A 12,512-nucleotide genomic window follows, 5' to 3' on the forward strand; every position below is an offset into this window, starting at 1 on the left:
CCTTTCTTTACGTCTGTGGCAATGAGTGATGAACTACCACGTGTACTCTACCTTCAGAGCATCAGGGGTATCCTCCACACAATATACTTTAAGGCTGTACTCCAGAGAGGTACATGAGATCGGTGCAAATATGGCGAGCTGGAGCCTTTTAATGGCCGACCTGGAGTTGGATTCCCCAACGAGTGCATAGGTTCCAAGTTGGTCCAGGAGGATATGGCAGGATTGGGAGTCCAGTTGACAATAACAGGGAGTGTTCAAATTCTCCTCCTCCAACGTCACCACCTCCTGAAGGAAGAGAAGCATTCATAGAGTCATACAGCTCAGAGACAGGCCTTTCTGCCTATCTGGTCTGTGCTGACCATCAAGCACCCATTTACATCCATTTTGTTCTCCCAATATTTCTATCTAAAAATAATCTAGGTGACAGCAAAAACTTGTAATTTTATAACAATAAAGATTCCCACAAATGAACATTTGGTGTAGCAGTTAGTGCAACACCTTTACAGCGTCAGAGAGAGGGTTTGGACCAGGGTTCTAATCCCACGCTGTCTGTAAGGAGTTTGTATGTTCTCCTTGTGTCTGCATGGGTTTTCTTCAGGGGCTCCAGTTTTCTCCCACTGTTCAAAACTACCAGGAGTGTAGATTAATGGGGTGTAAATTGGATGGCACAGGCTCATTGGCTGAAATGGCCTATTACCACGCTATTTGTCTAAAAACAAACAATGCTGGAAATCGGAAGTAAAAACAGAAAATAATGGTGCTCCTGTTGTGGCCTTTTCCACATCGGAGACACTGGACACTGAGTGGGAGATCACTTCCCTGGGGACCTTCAATCAGTGACAGGGATCTCCCAGTGGCTAACTATTTTAATTCTGCACTCCATGCCCACACCAACATGTTTGTCCATGGCCTCATGCACGGCCGAACCTGTAAATTGGAGGAGCAACACCTAATATTCCGTCTGGGCCCTCTCCAACCCAATGGCATTAATATCGACTTCTGTTTCTGCCATCCAACTCCCCGTTCTCCCTCTCTTCCCCCTCCCTCTGTCCTCTAGCTCTCCAGCCCCTGCCCTCTCCATTCACAGAGCCGCACTGTTTGCTAGTGTGTCTCCTCTCCCTGTGGGTCTGACCTCCTCTCCCTATCCACCATGTTATTCAGGCACCTGCCTACATTTTGTTCATACCTTGATGAAAGGCTCAGGCCCTAAATGTTGGTTATGTGACTTGATCTTTGCTATATAAGGGACACTGTTTGATCTGAGTTTCACCAGCCTTGTGCTTTTATTTAAATAATGGAAGCCCTCAGCAGTTCAGGCAGGCACCTGGAGAGGGAGGCATTGCTTGTCGCTGATCTGTCATTTGTGGCTTCTCTCTCTAGAGGTGCTACCTGACCTGCAGAGCCCTTCCAGAATTTGCTATTTTTATTCATAAAGCTTCTTCCACATTGCAAATGCGGGGTCAACGGCTGAAGGAACCACAGGCTGCGGGCAGTTGGCCACTTGCGGTCGCAGGACTCGCAAGCCGGGGGCTGCTCGAGACTGGTATCGGAACCGGGATTCAAGAGGGTGCTGAGGGCAGGATAGGCTCCTGAAGGGCCTTCCTTATCGTATTGGAGGTTTGGGTTGCCGATGGATTGAACTGGTGTCTGTGTGGCTGTTGTAAGGTAAAACATCATGAGATGGGAATGTGTAGGGAGTTACCCTGTACAGGGCAGTAACAAGAAGGGGAGGTGTCCTTGTACTCCTGTTAGGTAAAACATCATGAGATGGGACCGGAGAAGGAGTCACCCAGTACTAAGGAGTAACAGAATGCATCCTTGTACTTACAAGATAAGAGAGACATTGATGGATTGAGAGGCAGGAAGCTAGCAGGGAAAGGATAGCAACAGTTTTAGTCATTGGACAAGTAATGATATGATGATGTTCTAAGCATGTATCCAAGGGTATAAAAATCACCATTTTGCTGATAACGGCAGAATGCATTCTCCGACTAACTTTGTTAGTCGCAAGTGTTACAATCCGGTAATAAAGAACAAAGAACCCTGATTTCGACTCAGTCTGGTGTTTGTCTCACTCATTCATGAACAAAGCAGACCTAACACTGTCCACCCTGTTGTAGGGTGAGAAAGGGTTCAGGAAGAAAATTCACTTGGCAGCTGAAAACCATCTCCAGGGAAATCAGGAGGTCAGACTGTCAAAGTTCAAAGATCAAAGGATTATAGGGATGGACTAGACATTACCGAGCCTGACTGTGTGTGCTAATGTTCAAAACACACTTGAGAAGCTAAAATGCTAATCTGGACTGGGTGGATGTCAGGACAACCTGTGGGTTGGGAAATAGAGAGGATCTGATATGACAGCAGTTTGCATACTCAGATTTTACTGTCATTCCATGTGGCCTTTGCTGGTTTCCTGGCAGGAGATTTGGATTGACGTTAACTCATTGCAGTCCACAATAGTGCTGCCAAACTAACACAACATCACAGTAAAGGCCATCCCAAGATCAAAGATACAAGGAGGCTAGAATTTACTCTGTCATTTTGCCTCTGTTTCCACAAGCAATATCAGAAGTGTTTGTAGAATGAGGCTCCCACTACAGACATCCCCTGCTTTTCGGAAGCTCGCTTTATGCCACTTCACTTTTACAAAAGTCCAACATTAGTACTTGTTTTTGTTAATCGAAAGAAATCCAAAGAGGATTTTTGCTTTTAGGAATAAAGGCAAAAAGTAAAAATAACATTTAACATTTGTTTTTACATGAGGCGTTATAGAGGCAGTGTTGCAGGTTTAGGGCATGTTTGTAGGATGTTTTGAGTGCCTACAAAGAACTGTATGATAGAAAAATGCGTGAGGCTAAGCAGTCAAGCGTACTGTCGTATTTCAAGCCTTTGACATCAGCCACAACAGATGCCGTAGCTCTACCTTCGACATTGAGGGAGGCAGACAGAGAAGAAGGCATAGAGTTCAGTGACTAACCTGCCCTGATGAATTCAGACGACGATGAGATGCTAATACAGTAGATTACCCTCTTTCCCTCTCTCCTACACCCAAATCTCTTGTACCTCCCACCATCCCAACCTCTGATGACTCAATCTAACTCACTATCATCACCACCTCTCAGCCTTCCAGTGTGCTCACTGTCTTCCCGATTCTAGTAAGTGAAACTATACTGTACATACATTACTTCCATTTAATGTAGACTGAGTATTTATCATATAATTCCTGCTTTTACTGAACTGTATGATAGTGTTATTTTTGATTTAATGTGTTATTTGGTAGATTATTATTTGGGGCTGGGAACGTTCAAAATCAATGGTAATTGCTTCTTCACTTTACACCATTTTGGCTTTGGAACCCTCTACTTCAGATAGCGGGGGAAACCTGTACTCGTCCTGGCAGTCTCGAAGCTCATGTACAAAGGAAATGCTGGCTTACTTTGTCACACATCAGTGAATCTTCCCTAAACCTAAAAACCCAAGTCACTCACACAACAGGAATCAGAGAAACACTAGGCATTGTTGGGCTGCACCAACTGGGGAACGCTCCAGGGATCCAAGTGCGATTAGTGGGCTAAAGGTCCTTCCAGCACCTTTCAAGCTGGAGGGGGGGAGGGGAAAATCGACCCAGTAAATCCCACCCCTGCGATCACGCGGTAGGTGACCCATCACTGAAACTATCGGTGGTCAGACTCCCCCATTCCCCCCCCACCATCAATCGCACACTCTCCACCCTGTGGCAGCCGACCCTTCTGCCCCCGCTGATTGCAGTGACCGCTCTGCACCCCCCCCCCCACATGGCATCAACTTCTTCCCCCCCATGTCAGTGACCTCAACCCCCTCAACTGTGGCAGCGACCCCTTTCTCCTCCCAGATCACCGCAGACACTTCAGCCAGGGTTTCCCTGTGATGCCAGGGCACAAGCGCTGATGTCACAGGAGTAACTGGGTCAGCCATTTTTTTTGTTTTCAAGCCACCGGTGTACGCGTCCTGGGTAAGTTTAACTTGGTTCCCTGATGACCTCTGAGGTAGGGCAGGGACCCAGTCGATTTTAATTTTGGAACCCGCTGACTGGGTCAAATATTTCAAGCTGCCTTGTGAGTGGGGCGCTAACCAGGCAAATTGCCCAGTTCACCCCATTTTACAAGGCAGCTTGAAAGTGCCGACTGTCACTGCAACATTAGTTTATATTATTTTCCTTTGTTTGACAGGGAAGGCTAATCACCATAATTGATGCCCAGTTTGGCTAAATTCCACTTCACAGAATCCGAGCTGTATGTGAACTGATTCCGACACCAACTCATCCCAGAACCCTGAGCTTGCCATCCTGAAGCACAATGAGCTCAATGTCCTCCACAAATTAAAAGCATCATGAGACATTTTACAATGGAAGATAATCCACAAATGGTAGAAGTAATCAACACTGCATCTTCCAAAGCAATCAATCACAGAGCAATCAAGTCTCTGAGATGATTATCTGCTGACTATAATCTGGTGTCAGACTAACAAAGACAGAAGGTAAAATGTTTTACTAACATGATTCATTTTATTTTTAAACACAGCTGCAGAGGACAGATTGTATTTCACTCTGATATTAGCCTAATTTGAAGTGTACAACAAGGTTTTGCGACGTGATCAAATTAAATTATCCCAAATCATTCTTCCAGCATTAACCTGTGTATAAAAGATTTTTACACTCTTCCTGTGTCTGCGTGGGTTTCCTCAGGATGTTCTGGTTTCCTCTCACCATGCAAAACAATGGTTGTAGGTTAATGTGGGTGTAATTAGGCAGCATTAAATTTAAATGGCTTCTACAGCACTGTGAATAAAATATTAAAATTAAAAACTTTTAACTCGGATTTCAAACATCTGCTGCATTTTATCTTGCATCCACTGGGGCGAAAACAGCTCCTTTCTTCTGATGCTAGTGGGGTCCTACTCTGCTTCTTCACATCTAGTGTGCCAGCCTAGCTCAATCAGGTAGGGGGAGATGGTCAGTGACCTATCAAAGCTTGACCACAGTGAGCTAAATCTCTCTCCACAGATGCTATTTGACTCACTGAGAGATTTTCCAGAATTGTTATTCTGCCTCATCCAATCTACTCAGTCTAAAATCATCAGGGGGCATCACATGTGTCCTGAGTTTCCAGAACAAAGATTACACTGGAAAACCAAGATTTTGCTTCCTGAACACTTTTGGGTGTATTTTATAGATTTTGGGCAGCTGATCATGAAAATCACCTGAAATATTTTCTATTACGTACCATTTTTTAGATATAATCTAATTTTTGTGATTTCCTGTCATATTTTAAGTCTACTTCAAGCATACAAAACCATGAAGTGCCATATATCATTGAAAATTCATTTTCTGAATTCGCACTTCTTCCCTGCTGGTCTTGGTGCCATCAGTGACAAACACAGTGAAAGGTGAGACCATGGAATAGCGGTATCAGGGCAAATGGAATCCAACAATGCCGGCCGACTATTGTTGGACACTGACACGAGAGTCATCAGATGCTGAGTACAAACGAAAATCAGCGGCAAAACGTTTTTAGGTCAGTTGAACTGACGCAATGTGTCAATATCATTATGCGATTAAACATGGTAAATTCAATGTTTCTCCAACTTGTTTTTTTTTCCAGTAAGCATATCTTTTGAAAAGAATAGTTGCCCAGTGTTATGGCCATGGCTCCCCTTGTTCTCTGGAGATGCTGGTGTTTGGTTGAAAGGCTAACCTGAGCTCCTATTTGCTCTCTTAGGGAGACTGAGCTACCCCATGGAACTATTTGGAAGAACAGGGAAGATGTTTTTGGTGCTTGCCCAATATTAGCAAAAAATGCAACATCTGATGAGCTGCTTAATGCACGTGGGAGCTTGCTGCCGAGAGCTTGGTGACCATCCATCACTTCACTTCTACAGCTATGTGGCATGAGGATCATTCAGGAAAGGCCAGAAATGTCATACATTCTCTCATCAAAGACTGCTTACCTCCCAGACTGCTTGATGAGTCTGCGTCTTGAGTTTAATGGTCCAGTCTGGTCCTGAGACATCTGCGCAGTGTGGAATGCTGAGGACAACAGGCCGGCAAAGCAGCATCCCTGTTGGGCCGCAAGTCACCATGGGGCTCAGTACTGTCTGCGAACCTTCGGATGGAGGTCTTTGGAGAAGAACAAGAGGGTGCTTGTCAGTAAATCAAATTTCAAGTTCATTGTCACAATATACAGTAAAACCCCTGGTGTTCGGCAGCTACAGGGATTGATGGATGCTGCATAAGGTTGCTTGAGACTCAATCTTACAATGCCTAATACATCTGCATTAAAAATAAACAGTTTAAAAGACCAAAAATACTATTCTGTACTTACATTGTACTTACTGTACTTATATATTCATGCAAGTGAACAAACGTTTCTTGCATAAATATATAAACCTCAAAGATTTTACTTTATTTTCAGTTACATTCTTTGAAAACAATTAACCGTCGCTGCATCTGCAGGTTCCTCCCCCTCCATGGAGCCACGCGAAAGATGAACAATAACATTATAGATAATTAACTCCCCTCCCCCAAGTTTACAGATAAATTCTTACCAATATATTTAATGGTGTACTAAGGAAGGGTAAAAGTGATAGGCAGACACATGAAGAGAGTCACCCCAACAGCAAGCAGCATCAACCAGCTCTTCATCCTGGGCGACGCCATTTACTTCAAACACAACTTTATTGAAAATTTATTTAAACAGCTGCTATGAGCAAAGCATGACCAAGGCACTCCGCTGGCTGAATATTTTCTCTCATCTTCAACAAATGTTTAGGTGTTACTTCAGAGAATATTTACTTTTACAATGTTAAAGTTTTATTTAATTTTTTATTGATTTCAATTTATTTATTTTCCTCAAAAAATTTTGTTTTGCCAACTGCTTGAGGTTGCCGGTTCCAGATAACAGGGGTTTTAATGTACCTGGTACAGTGACAAAGGTTCCCTTGCAAGTGGCCCAGCAAGTCAGCTCTAACATTCATACAGCTGTACAAATTAGCCAGGCAAGAGCACAATTAGAGAGAAACTCAGCAGGTTATGCAGCAGCCATAGGAAGTAAAGGTGACCTGCTGAGGTTCAGCTGCACGTTTGTGTATTGCTCTCATCCCCAGAAGGTTCAGGCTCTTTTGTTGAACATAATTGCAGCGCTTCAGGTTATAATGAGAAAGATCAATTTGGACATAGCAAGGGCAACATCTCCTAATTTCTTTGGAAGGCACAACAGCGACTGCACTTCAGAAGACTGAAGCAGGCAAGGTTACTTGCCAACATTATGTCAACCTTCAACAGAAGCTCTATCGAGACCGTCCTGGCCGGGATGCATGACAGTGTGGTACAGAGAAATGGATCAGAGGTTAATCCACAGTGGCAGAGAAGTCTCTCTGTCTGAAGAGAGTGCGCAAAATCATTGAGGACCCCTTCAACCCTGCACACAGCATCTTTCAGCTGTTACTGTTAGGTAAGAGATACAGGAGTATCAGAGCCAGCACCACCAGGATGAGGAACAGTTTCTTCCCACAGGCAATGAGGATCTTCTTTGGCTTGGCTTCGCGGACGAAGATTTATGGAGGGGGTAAAAGTCCACGTCAGCTGCAGGCTCGTTTGTGGCTGACAAGTCCGATGCGGGACAGGCAGACACGGTTGCAGCGGCTGCAGGGGAAAATTGGTTGGTTGGGGTTGGGTGTTGGGTTTTTCCTCCTTTGCCTTTTGTCAGTGAGGTGGGCTCTGCGGTCTTCTTCAAAGGAGGTTGCTGCCCGCCAAACTGTGAGGCACCAAGATGCACGGTTTGAGGCGATATCAGCCCACTGGCGGTGGTCAATGTGGCAGGCACCAATAGATTTCTTTAGGCAGTCCTTGTACCTTTTCTTTGGTGCACCTCTGTCACGGTGGCCAGTGGAGAGCTCGCCATATAACATGATCTTGGGAAGGCGATGGTCCTCCATTCTGGAGATGTGACCCATCCAGCGCAGCTGGATCTTCAGCAGCGTGGACTCGATGCTGTCGACCTCTGCCATCTCGAGTACTTCAACGTTAGGGATGAAAGCGCTCCAATGGATGTTGAGGATGGAGCGGAGACAACGCTGGTGGAAGCGTTCTAGGAGCCGTAGGTGATGCCGGTAGAGGACCCATGATTCGGAGCCGAACAGGAGTGTGGGTATGACAACGGCTCTGTATACGCTTATCTTTGTGAGGTTTTTCAGTTGGTTGTTTTTCCAGACTCTTTTGTGTAGTCTTCCAAAGGCACTATTTGCCTTGGCGAGTCTGTTGTCTATCTCATTGTCGATCCTTGCATCTGATGAAATGGTGCAGCCGAGATAGGTAAACTGGTTGACCGTTTTGAGTTTTGTGTGCCCGATGGAGATGTGGGGGGGCTGGTAGTCATGGTGGGGAGCTGGCTGATGGAGGACCTCAGTTTTCTTCAGGCTGACTTCCAGGCCAAACATTTTGGCAGTTTCCGCAAAGCAGGACGTCAAGCGCTGAAGAGCTGGCTCTGAATAGGCAACTAAAGCGGCATCGTCTGCAAAGAGTAGTTCACGGACATGTTTCTCTTGTGTCTTGGTGTGAGCTTGCAGGCGCCTCAGATTGAAGAGACTGCCATCCGTGCGGTACCGGATGTAAACAGCGTCTTCATTGTTGGGGTCTTTCATGGCTTGGTTCAGCATCATGCTGAAGAAGATTGAAAAGAGGATTGGTGCGAGAACACAGCCTTGCTTCACGCCATTGTTAATGGAGAAGGGTTCAGAGAGCTCATTGCTGTATCTGACCCGACCTTGTTGGTTTTCGGGCACAGGGAGAGCTGCGGCGGCCTCGGCCCCGGTCCGGGCAGTATGGACCGACCTAGGAGGGGAGGCAGACCCCTCCAGCCCGGGTAAGAAACCTGCATAGGAGAAGGCCACTCCGATATAAAACCTACGACCCAAGGACCTCGCTGCCACGTCCCAGCTTGCTTGGCCACGGCACACGAACCATGGGTGTAAAGGGTGGGGCCAGTACTGCGCACACTGCACTCCACCTAAAAGCTCCTTTGCGCAGGCCCGAGGACAGGTCCACGTCCTCCCCCTCCACGTCCTCCCCCTCCACGTCCTCCCCCTCCATGTCCTCCCCCTCCACGTCCTCCCCCTCCACATCCTCCCCCTCAAAAGATGCTAACAAACTCAAGCTAGCATGCTGGAACATCAGAACCATGCTAGACAAGGCTGACAGCCACCGACCTGAAAGTCGGTCTGCCCTCATCACACATGAACTCCTCAGACTTGACATCGACATAGCCGCTCTCAGTGAAGTCCGCCTGGCAGATGTAGGCAGCCTCCAAGAACGCGGCACGGGCTACACACTCTACTGGTCTGGCAAGCCTTCGGATGAACGACGCCTATCTGGTGTAGGCTTCATGGTCAAGAGCTTCATTGCCTCCAAACTCGAAAACCTTCCGACAGGCCTCTCGGACCGAATCATGTCCATGCGACTCCCCCTTCAAAACAAGTATCGCATCACCCTCATCAGTGTCTATGCTCCAACCCTCCAGGCGGAAACAGCAGAAAAGGACAAGTTCTACACTGACCTGCGCAACCTCATCCAACGCACCCCTACAGCCGACAAGGTTCTCATCCTGGGCGACTTCAACGCTCGTGTCGGCAAAGACTCAGAAACCTGGCCAGGAATCCTGGGCAAGCATGGCGTCGGCAAGTGCAACGACAATGGGCGCCTCCTGTTGGAGCTCTGCGCAGAACAGCGGCTTGTCATTACAAACACCCTTTTTCAGCAGAGGGACAGCCTTAAGACCACCTGGATGCATCCCCGATCCAAACACTGGCACCTCCTGGACTACATCCTGGTGTGAGAAAGTGACAAACGAGATGTGCTCCACACCAGGGTCATGCCTAGCGCGGAATGCCACACTGACCACCGGCTGGTTCGCTGCAAGCTCAACCTTCACTTCAAGCCAAAGCCCAGGAACAGTAAAGCCCCCAGAAAGAGGTTCAATGTTGGAAACCTGCAGTCAGACGAAGCGAGAGGAAACTTCCAGGCAAACCTCAAAGCAAAGCTCGACGATGCAACCCGCCTCACGGACCCGTCCCCTGAAACCCTCTGGGATCAGTTGAAGACTACCATACTGCAATCCACTGAAGAGGTACTGGGCTTCTCCTCCAGGCAATGAGGATGCTGAATGATCAAAGGTACACCTCACACGAACTTATATTCATGAAACAATATTTATTTATTTGTATATATGAATACGTATCCTCCATAGGTGTTGTTTGTCTGTATGCATGTTATGTCTGGATATGTGTTTGCATTGAGGATCAGAGAACACTGCTTCATTGGGTTGTACTTGTGCAATCAGATCACAATAAACTTGACTTGACAGCAGGCGAGTAGGGGCTTGTTCAGGAGCCTGATGTCTGAGTGGAAGTGTACAATTTCACTTCCTTTAACCTTCTCCCCAATGGGAGAAAGGAGAATTGAGTATCTCCCCAGTCGGAGGGATCCCTCAATATGTTGGCAGCCTTAAATGGGCAGCAGGAGGTATCAATGGAAAGAAAGGAGTTCATAGCCTTAAAGCCAAGAATTTTTTCAAAGGATTTTAAACCCCTGTGTGACTGGAGTTATAAAAGCAGGTGCTTAGGCTTTGCTCAGAAGGAGGTACCCTTGCCTAGATCACAGAAGCTGCTGGAATAGAGGCTGGAAATCTGAAATAAAGACAGAAAAATGCCTAAACAATCAGGCCAGGCAGCATCTGTTGAAAAAAAAAACAAAAGATAACCATAACTTCTGAGATCCTTTGTCAAAACAAGGAAAGAGAAAACATTTAGTTTTCATTCCAAGATGGGGAGAAAAACAAATTGAATATCTTTGATAGAATGAGACCAAATGGGTTAAGAACATTAAAAAAAGGAGCCTTTGTAGGCCTTTGACCGTTGAGCCTGCTCCGCCATTCAATAAGATCACAGAGGGGTCTGGCTGTGGACTCAGCTCAAACTGCCTCCCTTTTACCCATGCCCTTACTTCCCATACTCTGGAAAAACCTATCTGTATCATAAATATATATTGATGAGGGACCTCCTTCTGTTTCCTCGGGCAGAAATTTCAATAAATATGCGACACTCTTGGAAATGTCACCTTTGTCCTAAGTCCACTTGCCAGAATCTTGAGGTTATGCCCCAAAGTCTTTGGCTCACCGACCAATAGAAACTGGTTGGTGTTTGTATGTGGTATGTTTCTCTAAGATCTTCCATCATTCTGTTGAAATCCAGCGAGTACAGTCCTTGGCCACTCAGTCTTTCCTCATGGGCTAACCCCCTCAACTTGGTTAACGTGGCCGTCAGAAATAGATTATATACTGCACCCAATAGCTTTGCTTTAACAAACCATCTAATTAATCCTTGAAGTACTGTAATAAGAGAATGGAATGAAACATGAAAGTCTGCAGATGCAGTGATTTTAGTAAAATCACAATGTTGGAGCAACTCAGTAAATCACACAGTATACTTTATATAGCAAAGATAAAGATGTTTAACTAACGGTTCAGGCCTGAGCCCTAAATTTGTTTTATTTTAAAAAATTGTTAGCCATAATTTCCCTTTCAGTAACACCACGCTAACTCTGACCAATCTGTAATGCTTTCCCAAGTGCTCAGATATCACCTATTTAATACTGAACTCCAGCATTTAGTTAATAACCTATGTGCAGTTAACTGGCCTGCTGTTCACCACCTCTTCCCTTGCTGTATGCGCCTTGAACACTGTTGTTATAATTATGGGGTTCCAATCCTCTGAGATTTTCTCACAATGAAAGGAATTTTGTAAGCTCAAGATCAATATCTTCACTATCTCTGCAGCCATTTATTTTTTTCTTAGCCTAAGGATACAAGCGACTAGATTCAGGACATTATTCACATTACTCAATTTTTTTTAACCTGTTGTGACACTAATTATTACAACTTTCTTTCTTCTATTCTCTTCAGTTATCAATTATGTTTGGAATGCCTTTATTATCCTGTACAGTGAAGAATGAAAATATTTGTTTAATGTCAGTGTCACTCTCTTATTCCCCACTGTTAATTCTCCTGTCTCCGTGTCTATGGGATAACTGTTTGCTTTTTTTCACTGATTAAATTTTTGCTGAAGCTCTTACAAACTGGTTTTATTTTATGCTAGTTCAATTTCATCTATGTTCTTCCTATTTATCAATATTTTCCAATCTTTTTGTTTACAACTATTATTTATTATCTTCTCTGTTTAATACCAATCACTTTTTTTTCAGTTCGTCACACACGATACAATTCTTCCTTTTATTTCTCAACAGAATACACACAATGAGACATTTCATTAAAGTGTTTTTCACTTCATAATTGCCTTCATACCTTTGATTCTAATTTTCCAAACTACGAGAGCCAATTTGTCCTTCACCCCTATGTAACTGCCTCTATATGAGTTCAAGTCTCCAAGTTTGGACTTGCTTGCCACACGACTGAATTCAAAATCCT

General features: G+C 45.1%; 1 protein-coding gene and 1 long non-coding RNA gene across 4 annotated transcripts in view; one reads left to right on the forward strand and one right to left on the reverse strand.

Annotated features, from left to right (window-relative positions):
• Positions 1-12,512, reverse strand: part of unc5b (unc-5 netrin receptor B) — a 313,598-nt gene that overhangs the window by 37,680 nt on the left and 263,406 nt on the right. For all 3 annotated transcript variants that reach the window (XR_011340201.1, XM_069885579.1, XM_069885578.1), the window contains exons 12-13: positions 5,986-6,154; positions 52-285 (exon numbers count right to left, since the gene is read on the reverse strand). Coding sequence is in view for 2 of the 3 variants with exons in the window: in XM_069885579.1 (XP_069741680.1) it covers positions 52-285; positions 5,986-6,154 (403 nt within the window). In the remaining variant the exon portion in view is untranslated. The remainder of the gene's footprint in view (positions 1-51; positions 286-5,985; positions 6,155-12,512) is intronic.
• On the forward strand, positions 3,931-6,279 carry LOC138736298 (uncharacterized). Its single transcript, XR_011340202.1, has 3 exons — positions 3,931-3,991; positions 4,209-4,515; positions 5,757-6,279. It is a non-coding gene; the product is annotated as an uncharacterized lncRNA (long non-coding RNA).

This window comes from Narcine bancroftii, chromosome 6 (assembly GCF_036971445.1).
Source record: "Narcine bancroftii isolate sNarBan1 chromosome 6, sNarBan1.hap1, whole genome shotgun sequence".
NCBI lineage: Eukaryota > Metazoa > Chordata > Chondrichthyes > Torpediniformes > Narcinidae > Narcine > Narcine bancroftii.